Source organism: Anolis sagrei, chromosome 1 (assembly GCF_037176765.1).
Source record: "Anolis sagrei isolate rAnoSag1 chromosome 1, rAnoSag1.mat, whole genome shotgun sequence".
Classification (NCBI taxonomy): Eukaryota; Metazoa; Chordata; class Lepidosauria; order Squamata; family Dactyloidae; genus Anolis; species Anolis sagrei.
The window spans coordinates 293,491,144-293,509,803 of NC_090021.1; the positions used below are offsets into that span (position 1 = coordinate 293,491,144).

At 37.0% G+C, this 18,660-nt stretch overlaps 1 protein-coding gene and 1 long non-coding RNA gene across 9 annotated transcripts in view; one reads left to right on the plus strand and one right to left on the minus strand.

Annotated features, from left to right (window-relative positions):
• Positions 1-18,660, plus strand: part of MEIS2 (Meis homeobox 2) — a 224,536-nt gene that overhangs the window by 199,459 nt on the left and 6,417 nt on the right. For all 8 annotated transcript variants that reach the window (XM_060759893.2, XM_060759933.2, XM_060759918.2 and 5 more), the window contains one exon: positions 18,294-18,352. In XM_060759893.2, the coding sequence (XP_060615876.2) occupies positions 18,294-18,352 (59 nt within the window). The remainder of the gene's footprint in view (positions 1-18,293; positions 18,353-18,660) is intronic.
• LOC137095825 (uncharacterized) lies at positions 65-16,434 on the minus strand. The gene is made up of 2 exons (XR_010908986.1): positions 16,355-16,434; positions 65-240 (listed from the first exon to the last, which is right to left on the minus strand). It is a non-coding gene; the product is annotated as an uncharacterized lncRNA (long non-coding RNA).

Here is an 18,660-nt window from a genome sequence, read left to right on the forward strand (position 1 = left end):
GTTTCATATAGATCCCATTTTTAAAAATGATTTTACACTTTGAAAAATACACAAACATTGGGAATTCTTTGTAACCATTGCCTTTTGTTCTCCTTTTTTGTCCATACTGGCAATTATAGGATAATGACTACAACGCAGCCTTTTCTTTTTTGATGAATGACAGTCTTCCTTTCTGCTCTGTCCTGGTCTTCTTCCCCAAAGAACTCTTCTTCAGCCATTGTTCTCTTACTTCTCTTTCCTCTAAAATTAAAAAACAAACAAACCTGTGGATGCCATTTTTGCCAAATGTATTATTACATCATCCAGCCTTTCTACTGGTGGGACAGCTAAGATAATCAGTGTGTTCCCAATAACAGGAAACCAACTGGCTGCAACTTTTACTTATTTTAAGTTCCCATGCTGTATGTTGTAAATAAAAAGCCAATACATAGACTTCATTTTTGTAATTATCTTGAATTTCTGGTCAATCCACTTCCCATTAAATTAGTTAGTGGCTAAAATGCTCTGACTACTTTGCTGAGAACAAGCTTACTTCTGAGTAAACACACACAAGATTGTGTGGTAAATCTGACTTAATTTTTGTATTTTTATACCAAATCAAAATTGACTTTTGAAATGAAATGCAGCAAAACTCTAAGTGTGTTCACTCAGTTCCAACAAACATTCCCTGAAAAAATGTGCGTAGGATTGCAAATATCCATTTTATCTCTGAAGCCATTAAGAAAGTACTTTCATCAGGGCCCTTCCAGGAAGGCCCTATATCCCAGGATCACAGGCTTTCTGCTTTAAACTGGATAAATGAGTCCGCACTGCTAGATAATCTGAGATAACAAGAAAATCAGATCCTGTTATATAAGACCTGTCTAGAAGGGCCCTAAGTATTTTGGTATGTGCAGTGTGGAGGATACTAGGAGGGTATAAATAGTTCCTCGTGTAGTAGTTGGACAGCTTTTTCTATATTCTGTTTTCAAGGCCAAACATCATCTATGTTCAGCTCTTTCCCTTGCTGTTGTTCTCTAATGCACATGCATTTACTTCACACTTATTTTCCTACTAATCTATTGTTATAGATCTGTGGTTTCTTTTTAATGGCTGGTTCATTAGCTGGCATAACATATGGGCAATTTCAAGTTGTGGTTGTGGAGAGCTTAGAAGGTAGAGGTTAAAGTTTATTACAACTGTCAAGAGTGGGAAATTAGGTCAATATACAGTTTGTATGCTGAACTTTCACTGGTGTTGAGTATTCTTGGGCTACCTAGGGACCTTATCACATTAAGTGATGGATCTGCCATGCATTGTGGTGAATCCATAGGGTTGTGTTGGGGGGGGGGGAGGCGAAGAGAGCCCATCACCCATGGCTTGCATCTCCCGACTTACCATCAGCTCCATCCCATGGTGGTAAGTGTCTGCCACTACCCCTCATTGTAGGAAAGGCAACACAGGAAGCCTCCCGTGTTTCTGACATAGCAGTGTATGCCGCTTTCTCTATCCTTTCGCCATAGATGCTGGGCGGAAGTAGATGTGCTTCATGTAATGGGCTCCGTGGTGAAAGGAGTGAGGAAGCAGCATACAACGGGCAATCAGTCTATCTGATGAAGTCGTAGAAGCCATGTGGACAATGTTTGTATCTTTCTTGAGCAATGATTAATAAATAGGAAAATATGATATCTGCAATAAATTATTATAATATAGTCTTATTTTCTCATTAATTTTCCACATTTCTTTTCTATTGAATAGTCCACATTCTTTTTCTCCTTGGCTCTGCCACAGGCATGTAGCCGGGGGGGGGGGGGGGCTTGAGGGGCTTCAGCCCCCCCCCCCCCGAAATTCTCATGGTGGTTCGCAAAAAGGCCTTACTGGTGCATTATTTAAACTGTTATGTTTATTCATATCATGATCATAATCAATATATCCCATATGCATGGGGGTATTGGGGTAATGATACAAAAGGTTTGCTAGGCTAGACCCTCTTTCACTCAGACTCAACCCCCCCCAAAACTCAGCCCCTCCCCAACCCCCCCCCCTGAAATTTTTTTAGCCCCCCCCCCCCCCCCCGAAACAAAATCCTGGCTATGGGCCTGCTCTGCCATATCAGAGAGTCCTCTTGATCTTGGAGAACAGGAACTTGAGTTCTTTTGAAAATATGTAATTAAAAAAATATTTCACCTACCCCAGGGCTCCCCCAAGTATGTTGATGCATTATCTTGTTTCTCTGTGGCCTTAAGATTGCTCTGCTCTGGTCAGTATAGGAGGACTGTATTTACTAATATAAGATACTAATGATAGATGTAATTTCTTTCTCCCAAAATATGCATAATTTTATAGACTGAGAAACTAGAGTGGTCTCTCAACCAGAACTCAAATAACTGGAACTCTCAAGCAACCAACAAAATATTGAAGAAATAATACTTTAAACAGAAAGCTGCTTTTGTAAAACAGTAAAACTGTATTAAAGTAAGGACATCATACAGAGTGGGAGGAAATGGGGAAAGCAGAGGGAAACATCTTAACATGTTCTGTCTTTCCCTGTCTTCTACTAACTTTTCCTGTCCCTACTAACTGTGCTTTCCCCCGCCTTTCTTCTGCTTGCTAATACTTGGAGTTGGGTAGCACCTGATGCCTGATGATGGCTGTTGTGCTCCATTTCCATGTGCTGTGGAAACATGGCCCCACAGGGTCCCACTAGAAATGCCCTTGTGTCATGTGATGATCTCCGTGAGGCTCCACTCCACAGCACATGGAAACAGAGCCTAGCAACTGTCTGATGAGGTCCTTAGTTAAACTTGTCTTTCTTTACCTCAATTTGCTTTTAATTACTGTATTTCAATATTATATTACTGAATATTTCAGTATTCGATATTGTATTTTAATATTAATATCAAGTCATTTCAGAGTTTATAGTATGGTATAATATTAGTTAGGCCTATTTTAATAGTAACTCTCAAGCAACCACAAACTACATTTATCCAGCATGTACCAATCCTCATGGGTGCTGTTTAACTGAGAGTCTATTAGAGTTTGAAAGGAAACTTACCATTCAAAGACTTATATCTATAAGAATGCCATGAAGGAATAAGAGGCAAAAAAGGATATTTCAGCTTTTGATATATTAAAAGTAGCTGGATAGTTTTTAAAGTTTTGTATGAAGTCAAACTGTATTATAGCCACAATCAATACAAACGTCTGTCTAAATACATAAGCTATTATCCAAATTGTTACTTGGATCTTATAGTGCAGCAATACACATTCATCAAAATAACCTGAGGTCTGGTAAGCTCAGAATAGACACGAATGTCAACACATCATAAAAACATGCAGAGGGTGAACAGGGGTGGCAGTCACCTATCTGTGGGTCCCTAAGTGTTTACCAGCTGTTAGGATTTCTGGGAGTTGAAGGCCAAAGCACCTGAGAAACCACAGGTTGAGAACCACTGGGATAAAGTGAAGCCTCAAAACTGCCTGTCAAAAATGTATAATTTTAATGTAAATACATTTTAAATATCTGACCATATCTTGAGTCCCATAATTGGAGAATAAATAAGAAAATAAATAATCATTCTTTCAAGTGGTAGTCTTTTGCTATGGAAAACAAATCATAATTAAAATATAGAAAATTCCACATTATGATCTCTCTTGGACTTTTTTGTAATGAAATGTGCTTTTATACAACATAATGAAAGCAGGTGTGCAGGCAGAATGCATAGTACTAAAGCTGCAACAACAAAAAGCAACCCTAAACACAGAGCCAGGCAGCCACCCCAGCTCTAGCCTAAGGGATGTAATATGACATGACATAGCACCAGTATTGACTTTTCATTTGCAACCTCTTGACAGCTAAAGCTTTTGTGAGAAAGGGATTTCAAAAACAATAAGCAAACTTGAAGAAAAAGAAAGTTTGCATTCCTTTATTTTTAGATAAGGTAGATACAATAGAGACAGGTAATACGCTACCCAGAGGCAAGGAAACACAACCGCTAATGATGCCTGATCGCAAGCCTTATGAGAATGTCACTAGGAAACAAATTCTGATTAGTTTGTATGTCTTTCCTTTCTAAATATCAGGGTACTGAAGATCATTTTTATTACACCCTCACATCTTCTCTTCATTTTAGTATGCAGTTTGGTTGCTTGGTTTACTTTTAAACTGCCATTATGCCAAAGTGTTAGATGTATAAAGAATTTGTTAGAAAATTATTCCGAGAGATATCATTTTAAGTGCTTGTGCTTAGTTGCAAACCATTATACTATTTAAAATATCAATACAATATATGAGCAATGTTTCAAGGTAAGTAATGTATGTGCTGTAATCAATTCTAGAAAACAGTAACAAGAAAATAATTTTGGCATCTGACTAATTAAACTCATTTTGCTTATTTTTAAAACAACAAGAAGACAAAAAAAAACAACTGAAAGCCCCTTTAGTGTGTATTTTGTAGAAATGCTCTTATATTTACAATTTTGTGCATGTATATACTGCATCTTTGTGTACGGCACATGCTATGTCCATTTTTAAGTGTTTTGACTGAATATTGCTTTCTTTCTAATAAGAGGCTATTGTGGCATAATTACCTAATGAAGTGCATTTATTTCTAAAGGCCATCTAGTCAGTTAATATGTTAATAAAGACAACTGAACAAAAGGTAATAAGTGGGTCAGGCTCAGAAAGAATCATGCCCTGCTCACTCTTGGTTACAGGAAAAGAAAAGCGCCTGATGGAGCTTCTTCTACTTTCACCCTATCATTTTAAGAATTGCTTTGCCAATCCTTCACAGCAAATAGTAATTTTAAGTGGACCAACACAGAGCTCAGGTTGTGAGCACTCTATGGTAATAATAGAGTAGCTGCCCTCCCTGGAGTCAATAAATCCAACAATAGAGCCATTTTCCCTCTTCTATATGAGAACCACCGCTGTTAGTCTGAATGACAGGATTGCTCATGGAAACCAAGCCCTTCACCTGTGCTGACCTTTTCCTGAGAATTTGAGGGCCAAGTTATGTTTAAAACTGTTATAGATAAAGACCAGTTTTATTCTTGCCTGCTTTGAACCAAGAGCAGGGAATTGCTGAAATACATAGAAATGTGTCTGTTAAATATCCTTTTGTTGTTGTTAAACTTACAACACTCATTCATCATAGATTACATTTATAAACCCTATAAGATTCTGCCAAAACAATCACTTGTATTATTTTCTCCTTCCCTTCCCACATCATTTATATGTTGTTGTCTCTGAGGTCCAGGGCGAATTACCTAGAGAGTCTTTTCAAACATTTGTCTGGTTGCATTTCCCAAATGTATGCTAGCTTTTGCAAAGCAGTTGTATAATGATCTGTTCCTCATTCAGAGATGTGTTTAAGGCTAGTATGCAAGAAAATCTGACTGGTCAGGCAACCTAGCCGAAAAAGTTATATGTGATGTAAGTGTATTATTTCCCCCGCCCCCGCCCCCAGCACTTGACATCAGAGCCCTGATCTGGCATCAAGGAAGAAATGGGTTAGTACTAGTTACCTGCTATTTCCTCACACAACAACTTTTTTCATACCCAGGATGGTATCCAAAAGGGCAATCTTTGCATGGAAATACATTTCCAGTTGGGGAATTCAGCAATAAGTTTATCCCAGGCTTAAAGAAGGTAGCTTAATAAAAATGCAGTACATTTGTAACACTTTCAGGGGAACTATCGTGACTATACAAATAATGAGCAAAAACGGCACACCAACTATTTAAGAAGACAATAACAGCAAAACAGTATGTATAAATGAATTCACAAATATATGCAAGCTTGAACATCTCATAGGAGAGGAGAGATGTAATGTAGTTGAGAACATTATAGAGGTTGCCTATTCTGTCCCTATTCTGCTTTTTTTTTTTTTTTTCATCTGCCCAACTCAGATTTGGTCCATATTGGCAGATTCAGAAGCCATGGAGAAGGTGCAAACTGAGATGAGTGGGATCCCAAATAGGCTTTACTATAGGTATGCCTTCTGGATGATGATGTGATGCATAGATAGGGACTCCAAGAAATAAAAACATGATTCCCATTAAAGACAATATAGCATCAAAAACATATAAATACCTCAAAACATAAATGCATTTCCTAAAATTTAGGCCTTTTTAAAATGATATATAGCACCTCAAAGGTATAGTTGCTGTATGCAACTTCGTTGCAAACATTATGTAGATTGTTTTGACTAACAAAGCTCTTCCAGTAAGTGGTGCACTCTTGAAAATAAGTTAATGTTTTACACATTGTCACTTGATACTGATGGACCTAAAACTTGTGAAATAGAATTGACAAATATATTAGCAAGAAATTAGTCTCTTGGGCATCCTTAGGCACATTTTCACTGTATTTGTTCTTGCTTTAAAAAACAATTTCAGTGTTAGACAATGGGCAATTTTACATTCTATGCATTTAAATAGTACAACAAACAACACCATCTTCTCTGCTTTCTGATTATGCTGGACAACCCTGTATTTCTTTCTTTCATGACTGTCTCTGAATACTGTTTCCATTTCTAAAAGAAACAAGATGGCGCTGCCTTTTCACCCATGATTATTGTGTATGCATACATATGTTTCTACCTACACCTTAAAATCCTACTTGTTGGTATATCTAAAACTACATACCGCCAAAACTATTATGTCTAATTAGCACAGTGAATCATTAACAGATCTGCATTTGAATTTCTAATGATGAACTTGGTCCTTAATATTCAAGAAACCAAAAGGTTGCATGTCTTGAAACAGCAGTGTTGGTAAACTGAACCAGTGGATGAGAAACATTTGTACAGATGAGATGGGAATCCCTCTGGTCTAAAATGCATGTGATAGAAGTTGAGTTAGCATAAGTGCCTCCCTGAATAGGGAGCCTATGCAGCTCTCATTTTCTATGTAGTGTCCCATTTCTAAAGTTCAGGATTCATGTACAGTTCAGAAAGTAGCAAGAATGAGAGATTACCTGTTTCCAGAAAACAAGGCAGTTAGGTCCTCTGCACTCATGGGAGCTGCCATTCAGCCCAGTTTTCTTATTTCAACTGCCCACTGGCTCCTTGTTTTACATTTTCAAAAATCAAAGAGACAAAAAATTTCCTTTCAGGAAAATCAATGTGGCTCATAGACTAGATGCTGTCAGACTAGAATTTACTAAGATTAAAGCAGATGTGATATTGCTGGATTCTGCTAAGTCTCCTGTGATTTATAAACATATAAACCATATATTTTATGATTATGGTGATGCTAAAAATTTTGTGGATAATAATATAGTTGCATTGAAAAGAGCAGAGGAGAGAACAACTATTAAATCCAAGAGAAGAAAAAAGAAATCCCTCCTGTCAACTAATCCAATTCTTAGGGACGGACACACATACAAATAAGTGGGGAAAAAATCTTGATCTATCTTTTTTTTTAATGTACTACAATTGAATGAAGTATACATACATATATGTAGGTTGCAGAAAGACTTCTAAGAAAACATGCATAGCACTGTGCTGTGAATACTATATGAATGTAAATTATCAATTACACCGATTTGTTATTCACATTAATCAAGCACCTAGGAGGAGGGAAACCCATTCAAAAGCCATATCTAATCAATTAAGCAGAGTCTGAATGAGAATTATGATGCATATACAACTGTACTTCCTGATATTAAACTATATATAGTACATTGGCCAAGCTCGTAGAGTTCTTCTCCTACATAAAGATCTGCCATGTTGGATCTAGACAGTTGTATTGAAATAGTTTCCAGGTCCTGAAGATTCTGACACAATGGGTTTCCACTAGCCAAATGGAATAGCTAACTTACTCTGCTCTTGTAACTGGTTTTTAAACCTTCCCCAACATGCAGCATATCACAAATCTCTCATACCATTCAGCAGGAAGGAGTCCTGTAGGCATAATTTTCAATGAAAATTGCATATTCCTAGGTAATATAAAATTTGTTTTATGGATCTGTGCCAGAACATTTACCTTCTTTTTACTTATATTTTCCTTGTTATTGCTAAAATAGTTTGTCTTGGCATGCTTTTTCAACTTGTGCACCCCTTCTCATTTATACTACTTTCTGATTTGATTCAGAAAACAGATGCTAATTGCTGTTTTTGCTTTGATTTGTAGTTTTTGCCTCAGATACTCTCTGAGGAGCTTAAGTGTGCACATTGTTCAAGTGGCTGCAAGGTCTTCCTTGCTTATTGTGATAATAACATCATGCATCCAGAACTGTCCTTCCAGTTATGCAAAAGGAAGGGGGGGGGGGCACTGCTTTTTGAGCATGAAAGCTCCAAGGATTACATCGTCCCCTGTTACATTCTGTGAAGGCTGGAGCACAATTATATCTCAGTTACAAACTAAATCCCCATCAAGGAATTCTGCTAAATTATCCTTTGGGTTTATCCCTGGGTTATGACTATATTGCTTTCCTGCCTTCTCTTCTTTAGTAATAAGACTCCAAAGGAAAATATGCACATACCTACATGGGAACTCATTACCCTGGAGGAATAATTATGGCTACATCTCTGTTCATCTAATCACTCCTCCCATAGCATTTCCCTTTGTTTTCTTATGCAGCAGTATTAAAAGCATGTAAATAAGATGCACTCATACACATCATTTCATAAATCTGTTATGTTTTGTATAGGTTTCCTTTACATTAACAGTATAGAGAAGGTTATGCCCATCTGTTATGTAATACAATACTTTGTAGTGTTTTGAAATCAAAATTAGGCAGTAATGATATTAACAGCAAAGTTCCTAGAAAAGAAATCTTAAAATAGAACTCTATAACATTTTTGTGGGAGAGAGGATCACTCAGTACCTCATAAAAGGTGATTGGTTCCTTAAAACATCTGACCATAAAACATCTGACCATGCAAGGTCACTGTTTCAAGTTGTTGTTATTTTGTTTTTTTCAGTATTAAACCCCATTGCTTTTTGTGTTTTTTCCTCAATAATCTTTAATAAATCAGTGCAGCATCATTACCTGCTTGTGGCTCTTATATTGACACCATGTCTTTAAACCAGTGCAAACACCTTAAGGATCAATATATCTCCATTTTTTTCAGCGCAATATATATTGTGCGAACTGTATATTACAGTTATAACAATTTTCCAAAGCTCCTCTGAGCCCGCAAGTAGATAAAATACATATTTCCATGTCTTAATACTTTTGCCTTCAGATCTAATAGGTATGAAAGAATGTCCAAGTGTGGTCAAGACAGGACAACAGATATGAAAAAAGGTTGTTCACTTAAGGCAAAATTTGCTGTCAGGAAATGAGTGTAGCTTCTGAACTCAAGAACCAGCAGTGCATGTACAGGTTGGTTGTAGATGGTTGCTACAATAAGGCTTCTTTCATACAGGTGTGTTTATGCCCCAGGCTTGCTGGCCACAGTCCATTCCATTTACAGAAGCTGAATTAAACAATAACTACCGCATTGCAAAAAGAAGAAGGGGGGAGGAGGAAAAGGTGAGCGTCAAAGGAGATGCCTGAGAGCTTTGTTAGGGCCAAGAAAAACCCTGTTGCAGTTGTCAGAGCTTGTTGATGTTGCGGAGAACGGCACTTTTTTTTTCTACTGGATTTTGTGGTTCTGCCTTAGGAAAGAAAGTAAAATAGAACGGAAGAACAAAGTCCTACTCTATAAATCAGCAGCTGCTCCTTGCCAGATCAAAGGAGTGACATTTTTGCTCCTGGACTACTTGTCCACTTTAGGTGCTTGACAGACAGCTAACAGCTGGCCTGCTATATAGCGTAGGAGAATCGGGCTACATCTTCTTCAAGGTAGATGACAAGCTAATCAGAGATGCCCATAGTGCAGGACATGTAAGCACACATTGATCTCTTCACATGTTTCGATCAAATTATTTTTAAACATCCTTCTACAATAGGCAAAAGTGATTAGTAAACTTAATTTCTACTGAATAAGATAAAGATTTCATTAAACAATATCATAAAGATCAAAAAGCAAACTGACATCAGCTTTGCCAATTAATCAGTCACCTATACAGAACAGTCAAAAATCTAATATGAAGTTATAGAAGTAACTAACAATTTATCTAAAAGTCAGAGGATTTCACAACAAAAATAGTTGAGTGGTCATTTCAAGAATGAGCTGAAAGGTATCAATTTTATGCATAGACTGGTTATTCCAGTGTACATACTCTCAAAATAAAAAGGTTCCAAATTTACAAAAAAAAAAAAAGTACTTAGTAAATCTATAAAATCTATGTATACAGACCTGAAATTTTAACATCAGCAATAAAACTTTCAAAGTAATTCAGTTTCTAGTTGATTCCCATCTTCAATAAATCAAGGGCAAGGTAAGGCAATATACCACAACTTATGTCTATTGACTTAGCATTTTATCTTAAAGATATGAATAGCTAAGGAAGTCTGTCTGTTTTTCTCCTCCCTGGCTTTCAAGTGCCTCTGAAAGATCTCTCCTGCAGTATGATAAATAATTGCATATGAATAATCTTATGGCATTATAGAAAGGCAGCAGACATTACTCTGGAAATCATGACCTGCTGAGATGTTTTGTTATGTGGCATCAGATGTGATTACATTCACAGAATAGTGTTTATTGCCATCCACATTCCAAGGGAAATAAAAAAAATCTGCATAGGTTAAAATTTTTTGAAAGCTTGTAATGAAAATCAGTGTCTATCAATGTCTTTGTGTAGCAGCAATTTTATTACTCTTAATATTAGTAGCTTTATTTATTTCTTTAGCTGGTTATTATTCACTGCTGATATTCATGGTATATTTATAATCCTGGATAACAGATTCCTCCATTATCTATTATGTTTTAATGCAAAATGAACTGGCTGGTGCCATTCAATCATAACACTATTTTAAAATACACCATTAAATCATTTTCCAGAGAATAATCACTGAAGTCAGTGAGGCTTACATATGGGTAAACATAACTAGGATTACACTTACATTTTAAAAAGAGAAATTACAATTCCCTATAAATTTAAGTAACTATCGGGATTCTAAAGCATGTCATAGTTAGATAAGTTATGATCCAGGGTTGTCTTCAGTTGTTTTTACATTTATGTAAATATTGTATTTGTCATCCTATCTGCTCTTGGCAAATCCAAGATATGAAGGATGTAATGTATTGCACACTTCCTTGATATTAAATCCTTTCGAACAGTAGTATTTTCTTCCAGATATATATGCATTGGGCTCTCCTTGAATACCTTCATCTATCTCTGATGATTACACTATAGTTTGGCTCCATCTCATGGCTTTCTAGTATATATGTTGTCAAAGGTCACTGGGAACCACTTGATCAAATGTTATGACTGAACACAAATAGACAATATAATGAAGATGAAAATGGGGGTTGGGGTGGGGAGACAGAATAGCATAATTTTTTAGCAGATAACATGCTTTCTTTCTACTTCTGGCTGATAGAAATTCAAATTTGCACATTTAAAAATAACTTCTTGAACTGGAATGTTAATTCCAACCAAAATTGCTTTGTGATGGGATGAATGTATATATCCCATGGAAGCTGGATTTTTTCTCCATAGATGGTTTATGGTACTTCCAACATTACAGCACTTTACTACAACACTTTTCTCATGTACTCTAACTATACAGTATTTTATGTTGAAGTGGTTTGATGAAAAATCAGATGACTTTTAAGTTAAAAAAAATGGTTTTGTTCAATTTGAAATTGATTAAATTTCTCAGCAGGACCCATGTCATATGTGCATTCCAAATTCTGAAATGTCATTTGAACAAAAATTAATTTTTCCATTAAAAGTGAACAAATTTGGATTTGTTTTACATGTTCAAAGCATGCCAGCCCTCTACTGAAAATGTCAGTGCCATACAGTGAGCTGGAACAAAACCCGAGGGAAAATTATCGCCATTTTCACACACTACTGTTGAGGAACAAAAAACAATCCTCTTCTTTTTTTCATAAACTGTGTTACTTTTACTGTTAGAAAAATGAACATCTCCAAAGCTTCCAACTGAATGAAAAACTGTGGAACAGTGGAAAAGGAATTTCGGGAACTTCACATTTAACCTGTTGAATATTCTCTAACGATAACAATGGTTGAAAATAATATGTCTTTGAAGCATTATGAGCAATATACTTCTTGATTTGTTTCAACTTTTAATAAACATGATAAAATCATGGGGGGTTTTCAGTTATTGTAGGGAATGGGATTCTTATTTTCTCTTTTCTCTTCTTTTCTCTGAGTCTCACCGTGGGAGAAAAGTGGGATAGAAATAAATAATTATTATTATTTATTTACTTTACTTTACTTATATACCGCTGTTCTCAGCCCGAAGGCGACTCACAGCGGTTCACAACCAATAAAAACAGCAATAATGCAATGCAGCATATAACAACAATTAACAACTTAACACATTACCCAATCAATAAACAATTACTACAATAACCAATCACAATCGTCTCATCATCAAAACATAATCCAGATTCGTCATCCATTGTTCCATTCCTATGTTCATTACCAATCCTTGCACTAGTTATTCGAACGCCTGCACAAACAGCCAGGTCTTCACTTTTTTGAGGAATACCATTAGAGATGGTGCTAGCCTAATGTCTGTGGGAAGGGCGTTCCACAGCCGGGGAGCCACCACCGAGAAGGCCCTATCTCTCATCCCCGCCAGCCGTGCTTGAGAAGCAGGCGGGATCAAGAGCAGGGCCTCCCCGGAAGATCTCAAAGTCCTGGTGGGTTCATAGGCAGAGATGCGGTTAGATAGGTAGCTTGGGCCGGAACCATTTAAGGCTTTATAGGCCAACGCCAGCACTTTGAATTGAGCCCGGTAGCAGATCAGTAGCCAGTGGAGCTGGCACAACAGGGGGGTCGTATGCTCCCTGCGTTCCGCTCCTGTTAGAATCATGGCTGCCGCACGTTGGACTAATTGAAGCTTCCGGGCCGTCTTCAAGGGCAACCCCACGTAGAGAGCATTGCAGTAGTCTAGGCGGGATGTAACCAGAGTGTGGACTACCGTGGCCAAGTCAGACTAATAATAATTTGGGAGGATAAGTTTTCTCTTCTTGATGTCAGCAAGGAGCTTGATCTACTTCCTCCACTTTTCTTTGCAAAACCTTTTTTTGGAACCTGTATGATTTATATTTCATTCCATTAAGCCTTCAGCTAATGCCAGGTATAACAATCCTATCCTAGAACCCACCACTTTAACCTTGCTAAACTAAAAACTTTACCAAAATGTAGGTGACAATCCTAGGGAGTCTCCAGATGTGTGAAATATTACTGGAGGTTGTTGTTTTTGTTGTTTTACCATAAAAACAATCTTTCTGTTATTCTGAGGTATTTGATTGCAAATTTAATATCGTCATTTACAAACATTTTCACTTTTACTTCACCTGCATTTTCTACATGTGTCTAAAATAGTATGTCAGATTATATGCATAAAAATGTTTCCTTTTAGAAATATGAGTTTTCCATTTTTACTATGTTTATAAATCCAGTATAGCAGTTATTTATATTACTAACCTCCATTATCCAACATATGTTTGCAATATGATCAGCTAATGCCTCTCCCATTTCTGCACCAGCTTTAGCATCTGACATTTTTCATTGTTTATAAAGCTTTTGCAAAATCTTGTCTATGTCTTTGGTTGCATAGGAGACTAGTAAATAGTATGAAAGTTACTATAGTCCCAATTGATCTGTTTCTTTGGAGACTGAGGAGTATATTGAGCATTTCAATTATGTGAAAACTGTCAGCAGCTGAATATCCTTTCAGCTTGAGTTCAAGTTGTCTCAGTTGACACAGTGCTACTTGTACTTATCTTTGGTTATTCCCCAATACGTCTTCACCTGGAAGTCTCATCTTCCAACACTATAAATTGCTTCATTTTGAATTTCCTCATCATTGTCGGATTTTCAACTAAAGGCATTTAAAAGTGGTTTACTGTTGCCACAACTATTGTCTTTGCGAGATCTACCTTCTGCTGCCCAGTAGCCGTTTAGCAGATTTAGTCTAACTTCTTGGCAAAAGCCAGCTGATTTGAGAAATTCTATCCATCTACCATCAGTACAGCTTCTTTACATCCTGAAACACACAGTCCAAACACACTGCCAAGGTGGCGAAAAATCTTTCGCCTCACTCAAACAATTCTTGAGTCTTATGACCCAAATCTTATAGTTCCCAAAGTGAAGGTCTGACAAAAAAAAGAAGTAATGTTGCCAAAATATAAAAGACTGATCTTTGTATAAATTGCCAATTGGGTTGAAAGACATTTGTTTGCCCTTTAACATTGTTTATGGGCACAATTTAAAGTGATGACCTACAGTATGAAGTTCAAGTCCAGGTTATTGGGAGGACTCCCATATGAACTTACTAATGTTTTGAAATCTTCTGGAGAGGACTTTCTGGAGAGGTCTTTAGATGTGCATTTGGTGGAAACAGAAGAAAGAGCCTTCTCAGTAGCTGCTTCCAGGCCCTCCCTTCTCAGAGAGGCTCATCTGGCACCCTGTCTACTATCTTCGCTCAAACAGCTACAACTTATTTATCTTGGTAGGGCTTTGAGAATTTATTTTTCAAATAGGCCTTGTAAAATGTGCTATACTTCTATTTGTCACTGTTGTTTTATTTTGTTTTAACTGCTTGCAGGTTTTAGATGGTTTAATTGTTTTTCAACTTTTGTATGCTGTAAATTTTAACAATATTTGTTTTAACTGTTGTAGCTTTTGAGGACCAAACTAGGAAAAAACAGGATAGTAGTAGTAGTAGTAGTTTATTTAAATAATAAATCACTTAATTAAGAGCTTAATTCTGGAAAAACACTCATTTTGAACATTTAACTTAAGTTAATCATGTGGCCTTTGTTCATTAGCAAATCTCCAATTATTCATAATGTAATTCATTTTAATTAATTCTGGATATTGCTGCTCAGATTCCATCTTAGGCCAATTGCTATAGTTAAAAATAAAATTAATACATTTCCCTGTTTTAGAAGCAAATATCCAACTTATTTCTTAAATTAATTGATTTTAATTAGCTTCATAAACTGAACAACTTCCACTCTTAAGATTCTACATTTTGTGAATTTTTAAAGATGTGGGTTTTTTTGTTGTAAACTATTTAGATTCCTGGACTGGGAAAATGAAGGGGGAGGAGGAGTAGTGATGATGATGTTGATGATGATGATGATGATGATGATGATGTAACTTTGCAAAGGCTCCCAAGCTGGTAATTGTTTCTTTGTCATGTGACCTGATGGACATTGTCATAGAAGCGAGGGGGTGGAGCCTTTCTGGGGATGTATACATATTTTATATGCCTTGCTTTGGGCACAATGCACAGGATTGGAAGATTAAGATTCTAGACCACACTGAGCTATGAAATTCTTAGGCCTGTTACTATCTTTCGACCTGACCTACCTTACAGGATTACTTTAAAGATAAAGTAGAAAGGAAAGCCATGTACACAGGAGGAAATTAAGGATATAAGTGCAAAGGTTTGAAGAAATGCTCTAATATGCTAAAGATCCTGTAATTGGCATTGTAAAAGATGTAAAATTGAGTACAGAATTTTTCTCCTAGAGCCAGCCAGTCACAGCCAAAGGAGGAACAGTTGCTCCAGACTCTTCTACCTCATACTGCAACACTAGAAATTATCTTTATTTAAGAGAATTACCCTTTGTCTGCCTTTTCTTTCCTGTAACCTTGTGCCCCCCTTCCGTGTGATCTCTCCCCCCTCCCAAAAAAATGAAGGGGTCCCTCAAAACTTAAGTATCACTGACCTTGGTCTTCCAGTGTTTTTTCACACACTATCTGTTGAATCAATTAACATATCAACTGTCTCTTATGATAGTTCTCTTAAAGAGATGTGTCCCCACACAAAATTGTGCTGTACAGGAAGAATATCCAAGCACTCCCTGGACTTTCAAATCATCTCGCTAAAGTTTCTGCCCTGACAACTTGTTGATGTAATAAACATTAGCCACAGAATATGTTTTTTAATTATGTTCATAAATGTCTGTTTTGTGTCCTTTTGGCCGAAAGATTATGAATAGTCTGAGTGTTGCATAAACTGCATTTTTTTAAAAAAAAAATCTTGAGAGGATGCCTTCCCCCCTTTTAAATTAACGTATACATTCTGACCAGTTTCTAAAGATATGACCTTTAGGTGAACCCCTTTAACCTTCCCTTTAATTATTTGTTTGAAGACAGTGTAGTGTTCTCCTGCTGAGAATGAAGAACCATAATGCATTGCAGTCCTCTGAGTAAAGGAGTGTTGTAAGGAAGTGGAAAGGGACATAAATAAGGGGACCACCAGATGTAAATAATAAAAAGTGGTTGAAGCTGAAATAAAAACTGAAAAAGCAATTTAATTTACCTTATGAGTGGCTAGGTTGAAGAAAGCAAGGGTCAGCGAGGCTCAGAGTGTAGGGGAATCTGTTGTGTGTTACCAGCCCAAGTACAGTACGTGCTTGTTTCTCCCTCTTTAAACCCTGCCATCTGCATACACCATTAGAAGCTCATTGAAGAGAAAACAGTCTTATCAGGCTTTTCTGCTAATCTCTTTTGGCGTTAACTTCAGCTGATAAAAGACATGCTGGCTGCAGAAGGCTGGGTCAGTCCATGTTTGGTCAGTGTGGCAGTTCCTGGAAAGCAAACCATGCCCTATCAAGGACCTTTGTCTTGGAGGACAGAAATATGTCTTGAACTCACCCTGTTACACTAGGAATATATCCTTGGTGACAGAAATCATTATTATCAAGAGAAACAAGATCTTTTTTTTAAAAAAAAAAGCCTAGCTTTTGTTTAATTATAAGGCAGGATATTTTCGACAACTGACATGTATTTAAATAGGAAGTGATGCCTTTGATATGGAAACAAAAAGATCCAAAGTAGTCTAAGTAGTCTTTGGAGCAATATATGCATCTTGTGTTAGATGGCCAATCCAGTTGTTTACATTTTGTTGATAAAAAAAGTGGGATTAAACATTCTGGAAAAAATGCCATGATCATATCTGGAGCCCAAAAGCTGGGTACCAAAGCTTTACTGAATGATCTAGTAAATGCATTTATTTGCATTAACTGTGGGCTTTATCTAAAGCTTACTGAAATTTCTATTAAGTGAGAACTGAATCAGAGCTTGTCAGTATACAGTACAAATAGATTATTTTGGGCTATACAAAGACTTAATATTCTAGAACAGGATTAATTGTTCACTTTTTAAAATGTTTTTTGAGGGTTGTCTGGCTTGAATCTAAATCGAGAAATTTGGAACGGAACCTGAAAATAGCTACTGAAGTGTTCTGAAACAAACATACACAGGGTGAACGTATAAACAATAGAGATCAAACTATGGCTTGTGAATCACTACAAACGGCCTGAACTAATCTGTGCAATTAAAATAAATGTTTTTTAAAAATCATTTTGCCAAGGATAGTTTGAGCAAAATCATCTGATGTGGTTTGTTATATATTAACTTAATGGGGAAAGATGCAAGCATTTATTTCTGGATTACTCCCCAAATTAAATCCAGGCCTTCCTGGCCGAGTAATGGGCTTTGCCTAATGTTCAGGTTACTCGGACGCTGCGTTCATTAGAGGACCTGATTGGAGAAGACGCTATTTGGGAGCTAATATTAAACACATGTACCTGCAGACCCTTCTTTCTATCAAGTTGAAAGGTGCCCCAGTTTATGGCTGGACGTTGCCTTATGCTCTCTGGCCCTGGGTGTCCCACTTGTGGTTGAAAAGGTCGCCCCCAGCTGGCACTGACCTCCCAATGACCCTTGACTTTACAGGCTTAAACGGCAGGAGTTGCAGAAGAGCAGGAGTCCTTTCTGGGCCGCACTTATTGCTGCTGTGCTAGTGATAAAACTTCAGACAGCTTAATTGATGGCTTTGCTGACCTAACAATACCTTGTGAAAGCACCGAATAGCAAAGCCTGGACCTCATTTATGGACAGCTGCAATGGGAGCTGAATTGTGCGGGATGGGGATAAATAAATAATCAAGTCTCCGGGTGGAACGTTTTTTACCAAAACGTTGCTTTAAAAAGTAGTGTTTTTGTCTAGTCAACTGTTTTATTGTGCATGATTTTTACTTGCAGTTCACTGTCTCCTAGTAAATACTTTTCTAATGGGCAAGTTATGTGTGGTTGTTGTCTTCTTCTTTTTCTTCGTTTTTTCAATGTTTTTTTCCCCCTCTGCACAACGGCTATGCCAAAGTTTTAAATAAAGGAGGGGGGGATCTAATGAAAGAAAGATTTTTAAAAAAGTACAGCCCTGAGCTGACAAACAGATTTCTATACTTTGTGTTTCAGGTTTATTAATGCCAGAAGAAGAATAGTACAGCCTATGATTGACCAGTCAAATCGAGCAGGCAAGTTTCATGCAGTATCTGTATTCAAATCTCACAGGCACAAATCCTCATCAAGTAATTCTGAAGGAGTCCCTTCACCTGGTAAATAAATGCTTCCAATAGGCATTCTGGGAGATTTTTTTTCTTATGTCCCCAGAATTCTGCTATAGGAAGCAACTTCACTAATTGGTGCTAATTGGAGATTTCCCACCCTGACTCTACTGAAACTGCTTTTTTATTTTCTCGCTGAATTGGTAATTGGGTACAAGTACTAGTGCCACAAGCGGTTTGTTTGACTGGGAGCACTTGAATTGCTCATTGCTTTTCTA